The sequence below is a fragment of the Cicer arietinum genome, chromosome 4, assembly GCF_000331145.2.
Source record: "Cicer arietinum cultivar CDC Frontier isolate Library 1 chromosome 4, Cicar.CDCFrontier_v2.0, whole genome shotgun sequence".
Lineage (NCBI taxonomy): Eukaryota > Viridiplantae > Streptophyta > Magnoliopsida > Fabales > Fabaceae > Cicer > Cicer arietinum.
Window position 1 is genome coordinate 55,664,152 of NC_021163.2, and position 16,537 is coordinate 55,680,688.

The 16,537-nt window shown below is 27.0% G+C and overlaps 2 protein-coding genes across 2 annotated transcripts; one reads left to right on the forward strand and one right to left on the reverse strand.

Moving 5' to 3' along the window:
* The first annotated feature begins 5,658 nt into the window (after positions 1-5,658).
* On the forward strand, positions 5,659-7,543 carry LOC101497615 (protein C2-DOMAIN ABA-RELATED 9-like). The gene is made up of 3 exons (XM_004498231.4): positions 5,659-6,034; positions 6,459-6,554; positions 6,982-7,543. The coding sequence occupies exons 1-3, from the start codon at positions 5,921-5,923 to the stop codon at positions 7,285-7,287; spliced, it is 516 nt and encodes a 171-aa protein (XP_004498288.1). The 5' UTR covers positions 5,659-5,920; the 3' UTR covers positions 7,288-7,543.
* A 2,230-nt stretch (positions 7,544-9,773) lies between these two features.
* Positions 9,774-12,088, reverse strand: LOC101497947 (MLP-like protein 328). The gene is made up of 2 exons (XM_004498232.4): positions 11,828-12,088; positions 9,774-10,374 (listed from the first exon to the last, which is right to left on the reverse strand). Exons 1-2 carry the CDS (start codon positions 12,015-12,017, stop codon positions 10,121-10,123), a joined length of 444 nt encoding a protein of 147 aa, XP_004498289.1. The 5' UTR covers positions 12,018-12,088; the 3' UTR covers positions 9,774-10,120.
* Positions 12,089-16,537: the final 4,449 nt, after the last annotated feature.

The following is a 16,537-nucleotide window of genomic DNA, read 5'->3' on the forward strand; positions in this document are numbered from 1 at the left end:
CTCCGAACCGTGGCTCTTGATACCAGTTGTTGGGAAAAATAGCATAAGTTAAAAAGAATTAAGACACAATCACAACACAAGAATATAACGTGGAAACTCCAAAACCGGAGAAAAAACCACGGCCGCTGCCTAAACCGGCAACCAGAGAATTAATACTATGTGAAAATTGTTACAACACATAGACTTCTCTCACTCACACCCCAGACACCCCAGTACAACCACACTCTTACAAAGCAAATATTTAAACTAAGTCAGATACAAGCTTAAAGTGCTATTGCTGACTGGTGCATTTGAAAACAAAGGACCAAAACCCAATATATAGCCTTGGCCTTCTCCTTATTCTCTCACACTAAAGGATGTGAGACTTGCAATCAACCCCAACAGAACGTTCATTATTGTTTGGTTTCTAACTTTTGATTATGACTATCTGCTATTAAGAAGATTTTGTATATCAATTAATTATTTGAGTGAAAAGTTTTTTTAAATTAGATTTTGTGGTTTTTATTTTTTTTACTTTGAGATAAATTTTTCAATGTTAAAAATTATTATGTGTCTAATATTTAATTTTCTGTTAATTATTATTGTTTTGTAGAATTGTATATTTTATTTTGTCATTATCTATACAAGTGATGAAAAATTTGTTTGACAACTGTGAAGTCTTTCTTGTGATATTAACCAATTCACCTCTAAATAAAAAAATTGAAAATGTCAACTATATAAGAGAGTATGTTAAATGTAGAAGCTTGAAGAAATGAGCGTGATTTGATTGAGTTTTTCTCAAAGTTAGAACACTAGTTACATAGTTACGGAAGAGAAGTCAATCTAGACACTCTCATATGTGTGACAATTCAAAAAGTCGTAACAAGTTAAGAAGTAAGCTGATTACTAGAAAAGAAGTTATGTGTGTTAGACCCTCATTTTTCTTTATTATTAGTAATGTGTGAAATATATTTTTAATTTTAGTTTTTTATTTATTTCTAATGTAGTTGTTATTATTATTATTATTATTATTATTATTATTATTATTATTATTATTATTATTATTATATTTTAATTCAATTATTATTTTTGAAAAGTATATATGTGTATTTTGCTAAGTATTTGGAAAAAAATGCTTATAATAATAACAATAATAATAGAAGGAAAAAAAAAAGCATGAATTAGGAAACAACGTTAAAAACAAAATTATATTAATTTGGAGAGTAAATATTTAGGGTCTACACGAGTTTAGGTTGAAAACAATACGTTCCCCAACTCTAGTGATAGAAAGAAAAAGAAAAAAAAAATGACGTCTCTCATTCTCAATCTGAATACTCATATACAACTTTTGAGAAAGAAAGAAAAATAAAATGTTTGTGAGAGAAAGAAAAGAAATTCAATAAAACGTCTAAAGGAGTTAGTGATTCATCCCCTCAAGTAAGAACTATTTAATTACGATCATATTAACTTTCTCTAACCATTTTTTATTATTAGTAGAACAAAATCCCTTCTTGATCTTCTGAAAAAAAAATTGATTTTTATGGTAAAGTTGTTATTGTTGTTACCGGTCAAAAAATTGATTTTAATAAATGACTTTATGTTGATGGATAATTTTGAAAATGGTGTTAGATATTATTATTATTATTATTATTATTATTTATAAAAGTTTTATTTAAAAATATTGTTGTTATTATTATTATTATTATTATTATTATTATTATTATTATTATTATTATTATTATTATTATTATTATTATTATTATTATGTTGTTGTTGTTTTGTAAAAAAAATCCTTTTTAGTTTTAAAAGTAAAATTGTGATATGCAATTTATTTTTTTAGAAGTGGTCTTGATTTTCTTATAATATTGATATAAAAATCTATTTTGATTAGAGAAAATATTTATCTATGTCAAAAATTAATTTTCATCCAGTAAAAGTCGTTATAAAGATGGCGTGGTATGCGACAACGTGAAACAAGATCTCAACGAGATCTAGGCGAGATCCTGTTATTCTGGCGTAATTAATCCCAACGTTTTCCAGCGAGATCCTGCTATTATTTATTCATTCTTTTTTTTTATTGTTTCTACTTTCACGTAAGAAGAAGAAGTAGAATATGCTAATAAAGATGATACTTATCTTTGATTCTTATGCTAGAACATGCATTTGAATTTTAATATTTAGTTATTTTATTACTATGTGTTAAAGACTTCAATATGCATTATCTTTATTTCATTGACTCTTGTTGGTATTTCAATGTATATTTTGGCTAAGAGTAAGACTTGTAGATTCTTATTACTAATTATGAATATTTCAGAGTTTGAGTCATTTGTTAATTTTGCATTAAATATAGGTTTATAAAATATTATTCATGTAAGTATTTTAAAAAAGTAGCAATTATCTCGCCTATCCTAAAACGCGATATCCCGCTATCCCACGTTTATGGTTGGTCGCGACGCATCGCTATCTGAGATTAACTACCTAGATATGAATTACATGTCTATGAATAATATTATGAGATTAAGTAATTTGTGTATTTTTATTGGTAACAGGTGGTTATTCAAGGTGATGACTTTGTGTCTAAACCAGGTTGGTTTAGGACAAAGTTGAATCGTTTTGGACGCTCTGGTTGAGTGATCTATTTTGTTACTAACTAAGGTGATGACATTCATGCATGCATTGTTGGTCTGAACCTAGTCACGTGTACGTGATGACAGTTCATTGCAAATGCAACGTGATTCAGAAAAATACTCAATGGTGGGGTACTGAACATGAAACTCTGAAGAGCATTTGTCTAATGGTGGGACAAGTCCAATGATGATTTTGGCACGATACAAATGGGAGATGACTAAGTATATAAAATTATTGGTATGAGAGATATTCAGGTTGAAACATATATTGGATGTAGGCTACAATAAAAGAATGTGAAACATGTTTTTGATATTCGTCTCAACTTGATTTCGGTGAAAACATTGTATATTGAAGGCTATCACACTTACTTTGGTGGTATATGTAAAATCACCAAACAATCTCAAGTGGTAGCAAAAGAGCAAAGTTCTACTTGTCTCTATAGGATGCCTAGAAGCTATGCAAGAAAGAAGTGGATGCAATTGAAGATACCTCTTATGATTTATGACATATGTGACTTGGTCAATTGAGTGAGAAATAAATTAACATGCTTGCAAAGAAAAGTTTTCTTTGTGAAAGGTACATCTTTAAATACTTGCACTCATTATTTTGTTGGAAAATAACTTAAAGTTTCTTTTCATAATATTGATCTTCATAGGAGGGAAAATATTATCGGTTTAGTTCATAGTGATGTTTGTATGATGGATAGTAAATCTATTGATGGTGTATCATATTTTGTTACTTTTATTGACAACCACTCTAAAAAAAATGTAGATTTTTCCTTTGAATTCTAAGACAAAGTACTAGGAGTCTTCAACCACTTTCATGCAAGTGTTGAAAGAGAAAAGTGAAGACAATTGAAATGTGTTCAATCAGATAACAATGGTGAATATAGAGGTCCGTTCGAAGAGTATTGTAAAGAACACATAATCATGTTTTATAAGACAGTTCCAAAAACACCTTTACATAATGGTGTTGCAGAGAGAATGAATCATACGGTTAATGACATAATCAAACGTATGTTCTCTCATGCTAAATTATCGAAATCCTTTTGGGGTGAAACAATGAAAAATGGAATGGATTTTATCAATCTTTTTCCTTCTATTCCATTTTATGGTGATGTTCCAAATAGAGTGTGGATAGAGGAAGATGTCTCTTATCGTTATTTTAGAGTGTGGATGGAGGAAGATGTCTCTAATCGTCATTTAAGAGTGTTTGACTACAAATATTTTCTTCATGTTCTAGGAGATGAGAAGTCCAAATTTGATAGTAAATCCATACAGTGTGTGTTTGTCGGTTATGATGATGAATAATTTGGTTATAGATTGTGCGATCTAGTTGATAAGAAAATTATCAAAAGCTAATATGTGATATTTTGCGAAGACCAGACTATTTAAGATTTTGATAAAGTTGATAAACATAAACCAAATTCCAATAGTTACATTGATGTTTTGTCTAAGCCTCATACTAAAATTTTTATTGATGAGGGAGATATACAAGTAGATGATGAGAATGTAACTAAAGACCATGTATTTCACCATGATGAGCCAGATAAGTAGGTTCTACCTAAGCCATCAGTTGAGTCTGAATTGAGAAGGTTTATTAGAGGACATCAACCCTCTCAACAATATCCTCCACATGAGTATGTCATTATAACTGATAGTGGAGAGTCAGAGTACTATGAAGAGGCTTTAAGGTCATGCAAGAAGAGATGAACTCCTTGCACGAGAATAACACATTTGAGTTAGTAAAATTTCCTAAAGGAAGAAAAACACTTAAGAACTAATGAGCATACAAGATAAAGGAAGAAGAGAATAGTTCTCAACCAAGATAAAAACAAGATTGATTGTGAAAGGTTTTAATTAGAGAAAATGTATTGACTTAGAATAATTTTTTTTATCACTTATGGTGAAGATGTCCTCAATTTGAGTTATGTTTGGGTTAACAACTAGTTTGAACCTAGAGTTGAACAAGTTGATGTGAAGACAACATTTCTTCATGGCGATTTGGAAGAAGAGATATATATGGAATAATCTGAGAGATTCGAAGTCAAAGGTAAAGAGCAACTTGTGTGCAAATTGAAGAAAAGTTTGTATTGGCTCAAGTAAGCACCGAGACAATAGTGTAAGAAATTCGATTATTTCATGGAGAAACATGAGTATCGTAAAATTATCTGATGTTGATTATATCATTTTCTTGTTATATGTGGATGACATGTTGATTGTTGATCATGACAATAAGAAGATTCAATCTATAAAGAAAAATTTGAGAAAGTTTTTTGCAATGAAAGATTTGGATCCTACAAATCGAATATTGGGCATGAGAATTTCTCGTGATAGAAAGAATGATAAATTGTGGTTGTCTCAACAATTATATTGAAAATGTGTTAGAGATGTTCAACATGAGCAATTGTAAACTTTCTAGTACTCCATTGGCTAGTTATTTCAAATTGAACTCTATCATACGAATCATCCATGTAAAATTTTACACAAATATAAAATCATTTGATAGATTATTGAGAATCATCAAAAGTAACGACGTTTAATAAAAACACATAAAACGTTAATTTTGATATAACTGCATAACATATCAAACAATTTTAAAATTTTGAAAATTTTATATAAATAATTTATATAATATAAATTTTCAATATAACTGTAGATTTCGTAAATTTGCATTATTTAAACCACTATCGAGCGGTATAACGTGTAACTTACAACAATGTAATACTGTTCAATAACGTTTTAGTCGACACACATTTTATAAATTTGATTATTAAATTAAAAATTATATTTTTACATAAATATAAACTGTTTAATATGTTACTGATTTATGTCAAAATTAATTTCTTTCAAGCATTATAACATTAATATTGAAGTCACTATAGTAAAGATAAAATATATTTTCCTTAGAAGGATTTTTTTGGATATTTGCGATCCAGCAAGTATGTAGGGAAGGAGAGGTTAGGAAGAGAGAGAGAGAGAACAGTTTGGATGAATTAGGATCGCTAATTCTCAATTCATAACTGCCAAAACTGATGTCGACACATTTTTTTGTTTTGTTTTGACATTTTATGTCGACCACGCAAAAAGCAGTAACATAATTATTATAGGTACTAAGATTCTGTTAGTAGGGTCCATTTTTCTGTTTTGTAGTGTTCTGTGGTTCTCAGTTTTCAGCACACGTTTGTTGTGATTTCTATTTATTTTATTTTTTTGTTGCGAATTGTGTTTTTCTATTTTAACTCCGAAAGAAGTTCCATAAACTTCATATTCGTATCCGTGTGATAATTTATTCAATTTGTGTGTTGGATTCGATGGATAATAATATTCTTGGTCTTCTCAAACTTCGTATTAAAAGAGGTATTGATCTTGCAATTCGTGATACCAATTCTAGTGATCCTTATGTTGTTGTCAACATGGGTGAACAGGTTCGAACCTTGCTATCCTTTTTGTTTAAGCTGTTTTTATGAATTAGATTGATTTTAGAATTTAGAAAGATCACTATTTTAATCCTTTTCTTGATCAGAAATGATGTTTTCGATCAAAATTTAGATTAAATGTCAAATATTATCACCAACTTCGTTAAATATTTACAATGAAATTTACATTTAATTTGTCAATTTATTTGATTCAGCTTTACAACGGTAGCTTTACAACGGTTGCACCATTTTTTAGGGGATTCAAACAAATTTTAGATTGTGTTTGATTTTACATAGATGAAAACTAACATTAAATGAATTTTTTGTAAAATTGATTTTTTTAGTATTTGAAAATAAATTAACGTAAAATAATTTATTTCTAAATAAAATATTAAATCAAGTGGCCTAAAGAGTATTTTGTTTATTGATGCAGAAGTTGAAGACTCGTGTAGTGAAAAACAACTGCAACCCTGAGTGGAATGAAGAATTAACCCTTTCTATAAGGGATGTTAAAACTCCAATACATTTGGTAAGCAAACTAACTTACCATTACAAATAATTTATTTATAAAATTGACTTCTCTAATGCAAGTTATATAGCCAATTATAGAAAATCAACCACTAAATCATATGATTATTCACAAGATTATGTATTTTATTAAAGTTTATAATTAAACATAATTTCTGGATCGAACATATTGTTGGAATTCAATTATGAGTGGTTAGTCTCACATTGACCACTATATTGGATATATAAGGAGAATGACTCATAATCCTAATGCCTTAAGGTTTTGGGCTGAGATGTGGTGTCTAAGTCTCTTATGAATCCTTGTTTAACCCATTCTGAATGTCGGCTCCCCCGGACTCCCCAACACATATATAGTCTTATTTTGTATCTCTAGAAAAGTTGGATTCTTACTTGTTGATGATGGCCTTACATTTTGTTTCTCTCTGTAGACAGTTTATGACAAAGACACTTTCTCTGTGGATGACAAAATGGGTAATGCAGATGTAGACTTGAAACCATATGTTGAATGTGTACAAATGAAGTTGTCCTCTCTCCCAAATGGTTGTGCAATTAAGAGGATTATACCAAATAGGACTAATTGCCTTGCTGAAGAGAGTAGTTGTGTTTGGAAAAATGGAAGCATTGTCCAAGAAATGATTCTAAGATTGAAAAATGTTGAGAGTGGAGAACTTGTTGTGGAAATTGAGTGGGTGGATGTTCCTGGTTGTAGAGGTCTATTAGGTATACAACTTTAAGGTGGACGTTTCATTCAACAACAATCAACAAAGTCTTATCTCGTTTGGTGGAATTTTGGATAAATCGAAATGATGTCGTAATATTATATTATAAATTATATAAAGTAGTGAGACTTTATATATGCTAGCTCTAGTTTTATATATGTGATGGTAAAATGTAGTGTGACTAATCCTAAATAGTGACTACTTTGTGTAATTTATCTTATGCAGTTATCTATAGAAGTTAATAAATTGACATAATATCTTCTTAGTAGTATTCAAGATTTTTACATTGTTGTTTTGTTTAAGTTAGCTTCAAGAATTATTGTTTCATATTTAGATGAGATCTTAAAGCTTTAAAACCATAATGTACAATTTGACACCTTATAATAGACTATAGATATGTCGAAAATTTATGGTCATAATTACAAACAAACTTTCAGAATAACTCAAGTAAAAGTAGCAAATAAAATAGAAAATGTCCGAAAATATCGACACACGATGTCACATAACTATAAAAAAAAAAAAAATTGAAGAGACAAACAACGTTGTCTACATATTAAAACCAAGATTATTTGCCCATTGAGGGGAAATTATATTACTTAGTTTTTAAACCTTATAATTTTGAGAGTAATTGATATGACATAAGCAGTAGATATATTGCTCCGTTATATATAGTCAATTTAGATTTTTGAATACTGATGTGTACAAAAAACATTTATTTTGCCTCCTTAAATATATTTTAGCTATATATATTCTTCTAAAGGTTTGCATCTTTGATTTTGTTCTATCGTGACATGGTTCTTTCTTGTAGGTTTTGAAAATCTATCTATTTTAAAATAAGTCTTAAATTTAATTAATGACATGTAGACATAAATTTAGACATATATTTTTTATAATTTTTCTTTTCATATTTGTGTGATACAACACAATCTTGCACGTGATGTTTACTATTGAAATAAGTTTGATTGTTTAAAATTTTTAAAATATGATTTTGATTTTATATTTTTTTAAATGATTTTTATAAAATTTTATTTAAAAATAATAGAAATTATTTTAGATTAACTTGTTATCAATTAAAAAAAGTAATTTTAGCATTCAATGTTTTATATATTTATTATTAGAGATTTTAACATGATAAAATAACTTTTTTTTTTAAAAGGTATATCTCAAACATAATTTTTATGAAGAATTTTTCAAAATAAATTTTCATTTAAATTATTTTTTCAAAATTTCAGTATCCAAAAGAAAATATAGCAAATAAATGAAATACTTAAAATCATATTTTAAAATAAATTATTTAAACCAATTTTTTATTTAAAAATTTATTTTCAAATTATTTTTAAAAGATGTTTTAAGAAGAAAATAAAATACTACAAAAATAATTTTAGAAAAAATCTTAAACGTGAGTTTCATGTAGGTCAGTTTAGCAAACATAAAAAACCTCGATCTCTAACACCTCTTTTAAATATTTTTTTTAACACATTTTTTTTATCAAGTCCCTAATATTAGATCTCTATCAAAATAATTTTTTTTAAATCCCGGCCTACTATTTCATGGGACTTAAGCAGGACTTTATAAGTCCTTAATATTTTATTAATTTTAATATTTTTTTTCTTAAAAAATTTTCAAAATTTATTATTTTTGAAAAAATATATAAAAGAAAATTAAATATTTTTTTTGGAAAACTTTAAATTATTTTTTTTCAAAATATTTTGTGAGAAATTATTTTTTTCTCAAATTATAAAAAAATTGTAAATTATTTTTTATTGAAAAAATCAAAATTTTTTTATCGATAAAAAAATCAACAAAATTATTTCTAAAAAAAAATTGTCAAATTTTTTTTTGAAAGAGTGGACCTATAAGCCACTATGTCTACAAAATTTTAGGGATTTTTTTTAGTATTAAAGACTTTCTTTTTAGGAATTTTTTTAATTATGAAATTTTTTTGCCCATCCAACATGCGTCCATCTAAAACTAGACGAAGAATGCCACTATAATATTTTAAATTATAGATATAAAGTATTCACTACGTATTTATTCTTTAGTACTCAAGAGATAGACTCAACTTCTTTCTTTGGCAAAATATTTCTCATTATTTTAAATTCATACAAAGGATAGGTGCTCGTGCCCATTAGACAAAATTGAATTATGAATTTAAAACCGAATCTAAATTGATTCTAAATTTGTAGTTAAAGCAAGTTATAGTTCAAAGTTTAGTTATAGTTCGATTTTACTTTTTAAAAACCAATTTGATTAACAAATTGTTTTTGTAATTAAATACTATTAGGTTCTCAATTTTATACTGATTCCATTAAAAAACATTTGATTCAATTAAAAAACATTTAAGATCGATTCTCTTGTGGTTGGATTCTTTAGTTTTTTTAACACTTCTATTCAATTGTTGTAGTTGGTTATTTTGTAATGGGTTTGAATATTTCAATGTACATTATCTAATTAGTCAAATATTTGCTTGTAGAAAAATAAAAATAGAACAAATGCAAATATATCACACTTAAAATAGTTACTAATAATTTGTCAAAAATATATTAACAAACTAAATTTCAAATACATGATTTTGTCTTGATTATCACATAAGTCGATACACACCAAAATTTATTGAGACATCAAAATAGTTTGATGGAGGAGGTTGATTGACACTAACAATTTCCTCCTCCTCTTAACTAATTACTAAGTATTATTAGTTTGTGAATTGAATACCATAAAATCTATACGATTATTGATTCATAATAGAATCACATGAGATATTTTCATTAAATAGAAAATTTATTTATTTGAATATTTAAGATGATTATTTTGATAGTCTTATTCTTATATCGGACTTAGACTTAGATTATGCTTTAACTAAGTTTCCATCAAGATCTTTAACAATATTAAGGATAAATTGTTGGTATTTCTTTGGAGGTGGGGTATCATAATTGAGCTTCTCGTATTCTATTCTCAACTTGAAAATTCCATTCTCAACCACTACGATGGCCTTGTAGTTTTTGAACGAATCCAACACATTCCCTCCAACCGCAACATAAGTTATAGTCTTGTTCACTTCATCCACTTCAATCCTTTCCTTGAATATCTCCTCTTTTCCTTCTACAATATATTGAGCATAAATTAACAATGTAGAAATTATAAAATTGCAAATTTAATGGAGTTATAACTTCTAAAGAGACACCTACACAATTTGTATGATATATAATATCAATTTAATTCTTATACATTCTAGACGTAAATAGTTTTTACATTATCAATTAATTATAATTATTAAATTATCTGAGATGTTTGACATTTATCATAACTATTTTTAAAGTCGTATACATGAATAATTATGATATAGTGACAATATAAAACTTTTTATACAAACTCATATGATATTCCTCTATTTTTATTTATGATTTATTTACACATACAATGATAAACAATAAATTTTGTTGCCTTTTGTCAAAAAAAAAAAAAAAAGTATGTGACCTTTTTAATGAAGTTAACTATTATTTTTTTCTATAACATCCTTTTAACATTATTTATTATCTCACTGAACTTATTTTTTTTGTGAAATAAATAATTTATGATATTATTAACAAAACAACTATTTTCGTCAAAAAAATAAAACAATAATTAATGTTGCATTAAATTTTTAAAACAACAAATATATAAAAATATTTTTTTCTACAAAAATAAAAAATAAAAAAGAATGGCTGAAGTAGATTTAAAAAAAAATCATATATATATATTATAATAAAGACAGCTCCTACTTTTGATCGAACATTTTTCTGGACAAGTTTTTCCTAATGAATTTAGTGTCTTTTTTTAAAATTTAAATTTAAACTTAATCAACACCATCATTATCACTCCATAATAACTCAACATTTTCAAATTTAAAATTTAAAAATATATAACATACAAATTAATGCTGAAATTTAGATGATATATATAAAACAAAAATAAACAAATTAAAATAAAACAAAAATAAACAAATTAAAATAAAACATAAAATTATTATTATACAATAAAAAGCACATATATGAAACACAATATCCTTCTTTCCGCTAGTGATAAAATAATAATGACTCAATCATACAGGTAGGTTGAATTGAATGGGCTAATTCTCAGATTGTGACCAACCAAAATTCTAATTATCATTGGGAGAGATGCACGAGTCCATATTTAATAATAATAATAATAATAATAATAATAATAATAATAATAATAATAATATTAATAATAATAATCTATACTACATTTAAAGGGATAAATAAGTTTTGGTGTGTCTTTCTTCTTTTAATTTTACTATTTATTTAAACTATTTTATTTATAACTTTATTATTTTTAGTTAAATAAATAACTAATATTTTTAAAATATCTACTTGTATATAAAAGAATATCAAGTTTTTGTGTAACATATTTTCTTCCAATTTTACTATTCATTTGTATTCATAATTTAATCATTTCTTACCAATTAAATAACAATCTTTTAAAAATATTTGTAAGAAATTTTGAAAATTTTATTATTTTTACCAAGAAAAACGATAAATAATAATAAACAAACCTATGGTATATTTCCAAATCTTGACAGAGCCAGGAGTCTCCCAATCCCCTTTGTGAATCTCAACACCATGCACGTTTTCACTCTCTGCTTTTTTTGGAATGTCTTGGCTTTGGCTCTTGAGGAAGTTATAGAACTTTTTAGGACACGATTTGAGTTGCATACTTGCCTCAAGGAAACAAACTTGAGCCATCACTTCAATCAAATAAACACAAAATTCCTCTTAAATTTTGAGCTTAATTAAGTTATGGTATTCTTTCTAATCTGCTGCTACATATATTTATAGTAGTATAGAGATTTTTCTTTTTTGACTAAATAGTGGTAGAGAATTTTACTACTACTTCTAATTATTTATTATATTTGAAGATCAGATTCTATATATCAATATATGCTATTGGACTTAATTCTCTTCAAATTGATCAATTTAAATGTGTAAGAAGCTTTTAAGAAAATATTGGCGAAGAAATAAGCTACCATTTATTTTTGGTAACATATGGTACTGGGCTTTGCAATAGGCATAGGACCCAATCTCCAAAAGAACTCTTTTTTGATTATATTAGTTTTGGTTTTGGTACAGTTTTTATATTACATATTGATCAGAGTAAAACTATCAAATTTATCCATAAATTTGTTAAACTCGCAAAAGTGGATTTTTGATAGTACAAATAGGCTTAATTGCAGTTTTGGTCTCCCTATTTTAGTTGAATCGCGAAAGTTGTCCCCATATTTTGTTTTTCTCCAGTTTTGGTCCCCAAACAGAATTTTGGTACAAAATTTGATGAAATTTTATTTTTTAAAGCCGTACTTCACCATTTATGATCATATATTTTAGGTATAATTGTTGCAAATGAGATCTTGAGACACGACGTGACTTAAATAAATGCAAAAAAAATGAAATTTCATGAAGTTTTGAACCAAAATTCTCTTTGGGGGACCAAAACTGGGGAGAAACAAAATGGGGGAACTACTTTCGCGATTCAGCTAAAATAGGGGGACCAAAACTGCAATTAAACCGTACAAATATTTCAAATACGACTTTTACTTTGTCAAACAATACTCACATCTATTGTTAAACTACGTTGATTAATGTCGTTTTAATTAAAGATGAATATTTGTAATTTAATAGTAAAAGATTATATACATAGGTTAATTGTCTAGCTGTTAAAAGAATATGTACACGTGTCCAAAAAAATGAAAGAATATATACTTGGGGATTTTACTACTTCCACCACTTGCAGAGGAATTTTCCTTATCCCAAAAAGAGAAATTTCCTTTTCAGGTCCTCACATTGCAAAAAAAGGTAATATCTTATAAATTCTCAAAGAACAATAAAAATGGCAGACAAGCGTGACTGAAGCACAATAGAGGTATATTCCTTAAATCTTTTGCTGCAATATTGCATCTAAATAAAGTTATATGGTTAAAATAAAAAATGGGGATGAGAGAAAAGGAAATGAGGTGAGAAATAGAGAGTCATAGAAAATGTTGTAGAAAAGCTTGCGAAGATCTTAAAATGAATGGAACATGCAATTTTAAGTGAGTTACTCAATCTCTTCGGTCACAATAATTGATCTATTCGAATATATATATATATATATATATATATATATATATATATATATCTCAAAATAATAGTTATTTTATATTGTTCATGTGATATTTTTTTTAATTATATCATCTAATAATTTCATTAAAAAAAAAGAGTAGTTTATTAAAATTATTATTATTTCTCTTTTCTTTATTCATTTTTTTAATTTTAATAAAAATATCGAATAGATTAATCATGGAGTAGCTTGCATAACTATCAATAGTTTCACTTAACTATAATATTTTACCACAAAAATTATTGAAAATCTTGTGTTTTATCACTATCACCTCTGTTATTGTATGTCATCCTCAGGTTTAATTTGCATTCACTCTATGTGTAAAATGTTTTGCTCATATAGGTATTGTCATATATCATTTTAATGTGTTTGAAAAGACATAAATTGTCATACTATTAAATCTCGTGATAACAAATCATTAGGTGTATGTGAAAAATAATTTTACAATAAAAATTAAACTATTAAATTGTGTGTGGTTCACCTATTTTTCAGAGATTTTTCTCGCTGTTTGATATGCATTCTACTAGGTGACAGGACCAATTGTAGGGCATGAGGTAGTATCTTTCTACTTTTAATGGACTCAACAAACATGTTTTGGCAAGCCAACTAGGAAAAATAAATTATGTTTTTGGAGATCATGCTCATCCAGTTGTATATCAAGTTGTACTTGCTAAGTGGCAATTTTAACATCAAATTAAGCATAAAGTTCCAAAAGAAGTTATGCCAAATGGTGTTCAAATAATTTGTGGAAATCAAAATGCTGTTCAAGTTATTGAAAGGCTAATATAGAAGAATCTTGGGGGACTTCAAAATATTGAAGTGATTTGTTTACATAAAAAAATTAACTAGTCAAATTATGTATGGTCCCTAGATTGAAATTAAATAATTTGACTATCGACTGCTTCATAATCAATTAACGTTGGAATCAGCTGACGTAAAATTGAACGACAGTTAATTCGGTTGTCGACTGACGCTTGAATGCGTCTACCAAATTTAAATGGACTTAGAGGTTGTTATAAGTCTTATTGAAAATATTTGTATATTAGATGCATATTACAATTGACGTTGAATCAGCTGACACATAATCGACTAATAGCTATATCGACTATCGGCTAAGCGCGGCTACCAAATCTAAATGGACTTGGATGAGAGCCCATGAGACTCCAACATAGGTTTGACAAAGTGAAAAGGTCATACATATATGGTATGATAAAAGAGTTGACAAAGAGAATAAAAATGACTCCAAGGTCATTTTGAATGACAAATGCAGTGAAATATCCACTCTCTCAACAATAGATTGTAACTCAGCCGACATAGTAGGTAATTGCATTAGTGGTGTTTACCATGATCTTAAATGATGTAATATAGTAGTTATTGAGCCAAAAACATGACCAACAATGTTAGTGTATTTTACTTAGTTATTCTAAATATATATATATATATATATATATATATATATATATATATATATACCTATTGTAAAGCTTATATTCAACACACACAATCAATCAAACAAGTCTTTACATATTTTTTCGTTTTCTTTTATTGCTTTCTTTTATTTACTTTTCATGCATTCTTGTGTAGTAGTTCAACCTCTAACAATAGACACTTTTTAAAGTAGTCTAGGAACCCACAACTAAAAAACATAGTCCATTTCTCAACATAACCACTTGATCAAAAAATGGATAATTGTCTCAAGTTCAAATTAGCTTAAACATCGTCTTATTAGATGAGAAAATGAAGAATCAATCAAACAATAACTTATCAACTGATCACACAGCAAGTCAGTTAAACACCAAATTTCACACAACGATAATATTATAAAAAACAAATTATTTATTTATATAATATATATAAGCCCGAGACCAATTTGTAAGCATTAGGATAAACATATGAACTAAATTGAGAGTGAGTGGTCAAAGTCAAAGACTATTCTGATGTTCATTAATGAAGAATATATCCAATTTTTATGAATTGTTTTCAATTGACTTAGTTTAAAAATCTATTCTTTTATTAACTAAGACATTGATTGTGTTTGAGTTTAATAATGTATTTCGTTGTGTTTATAAATTAATTATGAGTTTATTTATTAAAACCAAAAGTAATGTGCTTCACAATACCACAAGTAGTTCCAATAGATAGATAACATAAGAAAAAATTATAAGGATCCATTCATATATCTTGTATACATTTTGAGAGAGATAGAAATAGAGAGACTAATGTGATATATTAATGATGTGATATATTAGTAATGTGATATGAAGTAAATGATAAAAAAAAAAAAAAAAAAAAAAAAAAAAAAAAAAAAAAAAAAAAAAAAAAAAAAAAAAAAAAAAAAAAGAGATGTTGAATTAATGTAAAATAATATCAACTTTACAAATATTATTGTTGATAACATAAAGGCATGGACCACATCCAAAACATAAGGGCATGATAAGCCAAATACATCCAAAACAATTCACAATTACCTACTTGAATGTAATTTGGCTTGAGGCCTTGAAAGTCACCAAGAGTTGGATCAAGACTCAACTCTTAAGATGATTTTAAGATATAATTTTCAATGTGAAAATAGTCAGCATCAAGACTCAAGAGTTGGATCTTGAATATGCATGTCTCCTAGTTAAACATCATTCATTTTGCAAAAAATCCTTCAAACCAGAACCAATTCTTGCTCTGTTATTCAGTGTTACTTCAGCACAGAGTCAGTGTCTCAGTAGTCAACTTCAACACCATAGTGCCCTTGTAATGTAAAAGTTGAAGTTCCAAACTTAGTGAACTTCAAACCTAAAAAGACAACAATTTGAAAGTTTATCATTTATTTCAAAGTTTAATTCCGAAACAGTTCAGCCTATTAGCACCAATTTTATGGTAAATAAAACTTGTTAGTACAACAGACTCTTAGATAATGTTTCTTATGTATATATGTTAAATTGCTAATACATGATAACATGATTGAATTGTTAAGACATAAGTAGTTTAAAGATTGAGGAAGGTTAAAACAGTAAGAAAATCAATAAAGCAATAAAGTGTGAATACTGATTTATAGAATTGAAAGAATAAGGAAACAATGGCAATGACAAAAAACACATCTCACTACTTTTGGTATTAC

Coding starts and splice junctions, on each gene's coding strand:
- LOC101497615 (XM_004498231.4), top strand. CDS start 5,921: ATGGATAATAATATTCTTGGTCTTCTCAAACTTCGTATTAAAAGAGGT. Junction 6,035..6,458: donor TTGTCAACATGGGTGAACAG/GTTCGAACCTTG, acceptor TTATTGATGCAG/AAGTTGAAGACTCGTGTAGT. Junction 6,555..6,981: donor TTAAAACTCCAATACATTTG/GTAAGCAAACTA, acceptor TTCTCTCTGTAG/ACAGTTTATGACAAAGACAC.
- LOC101497947 (XM_004498232.4), bottom strand. CDS start 12,017: ATGGCTCAAGTTTGTTTCCTTGAGGCAAGTATGCAACTCAAATCGTGT. Junction 10,375..11,827: donor GATTTGGAAATATACCATAG/GTTTGTTTATTA, acceptor AATATATTGTAG/AAGGAAAAGAGGAGATATTC.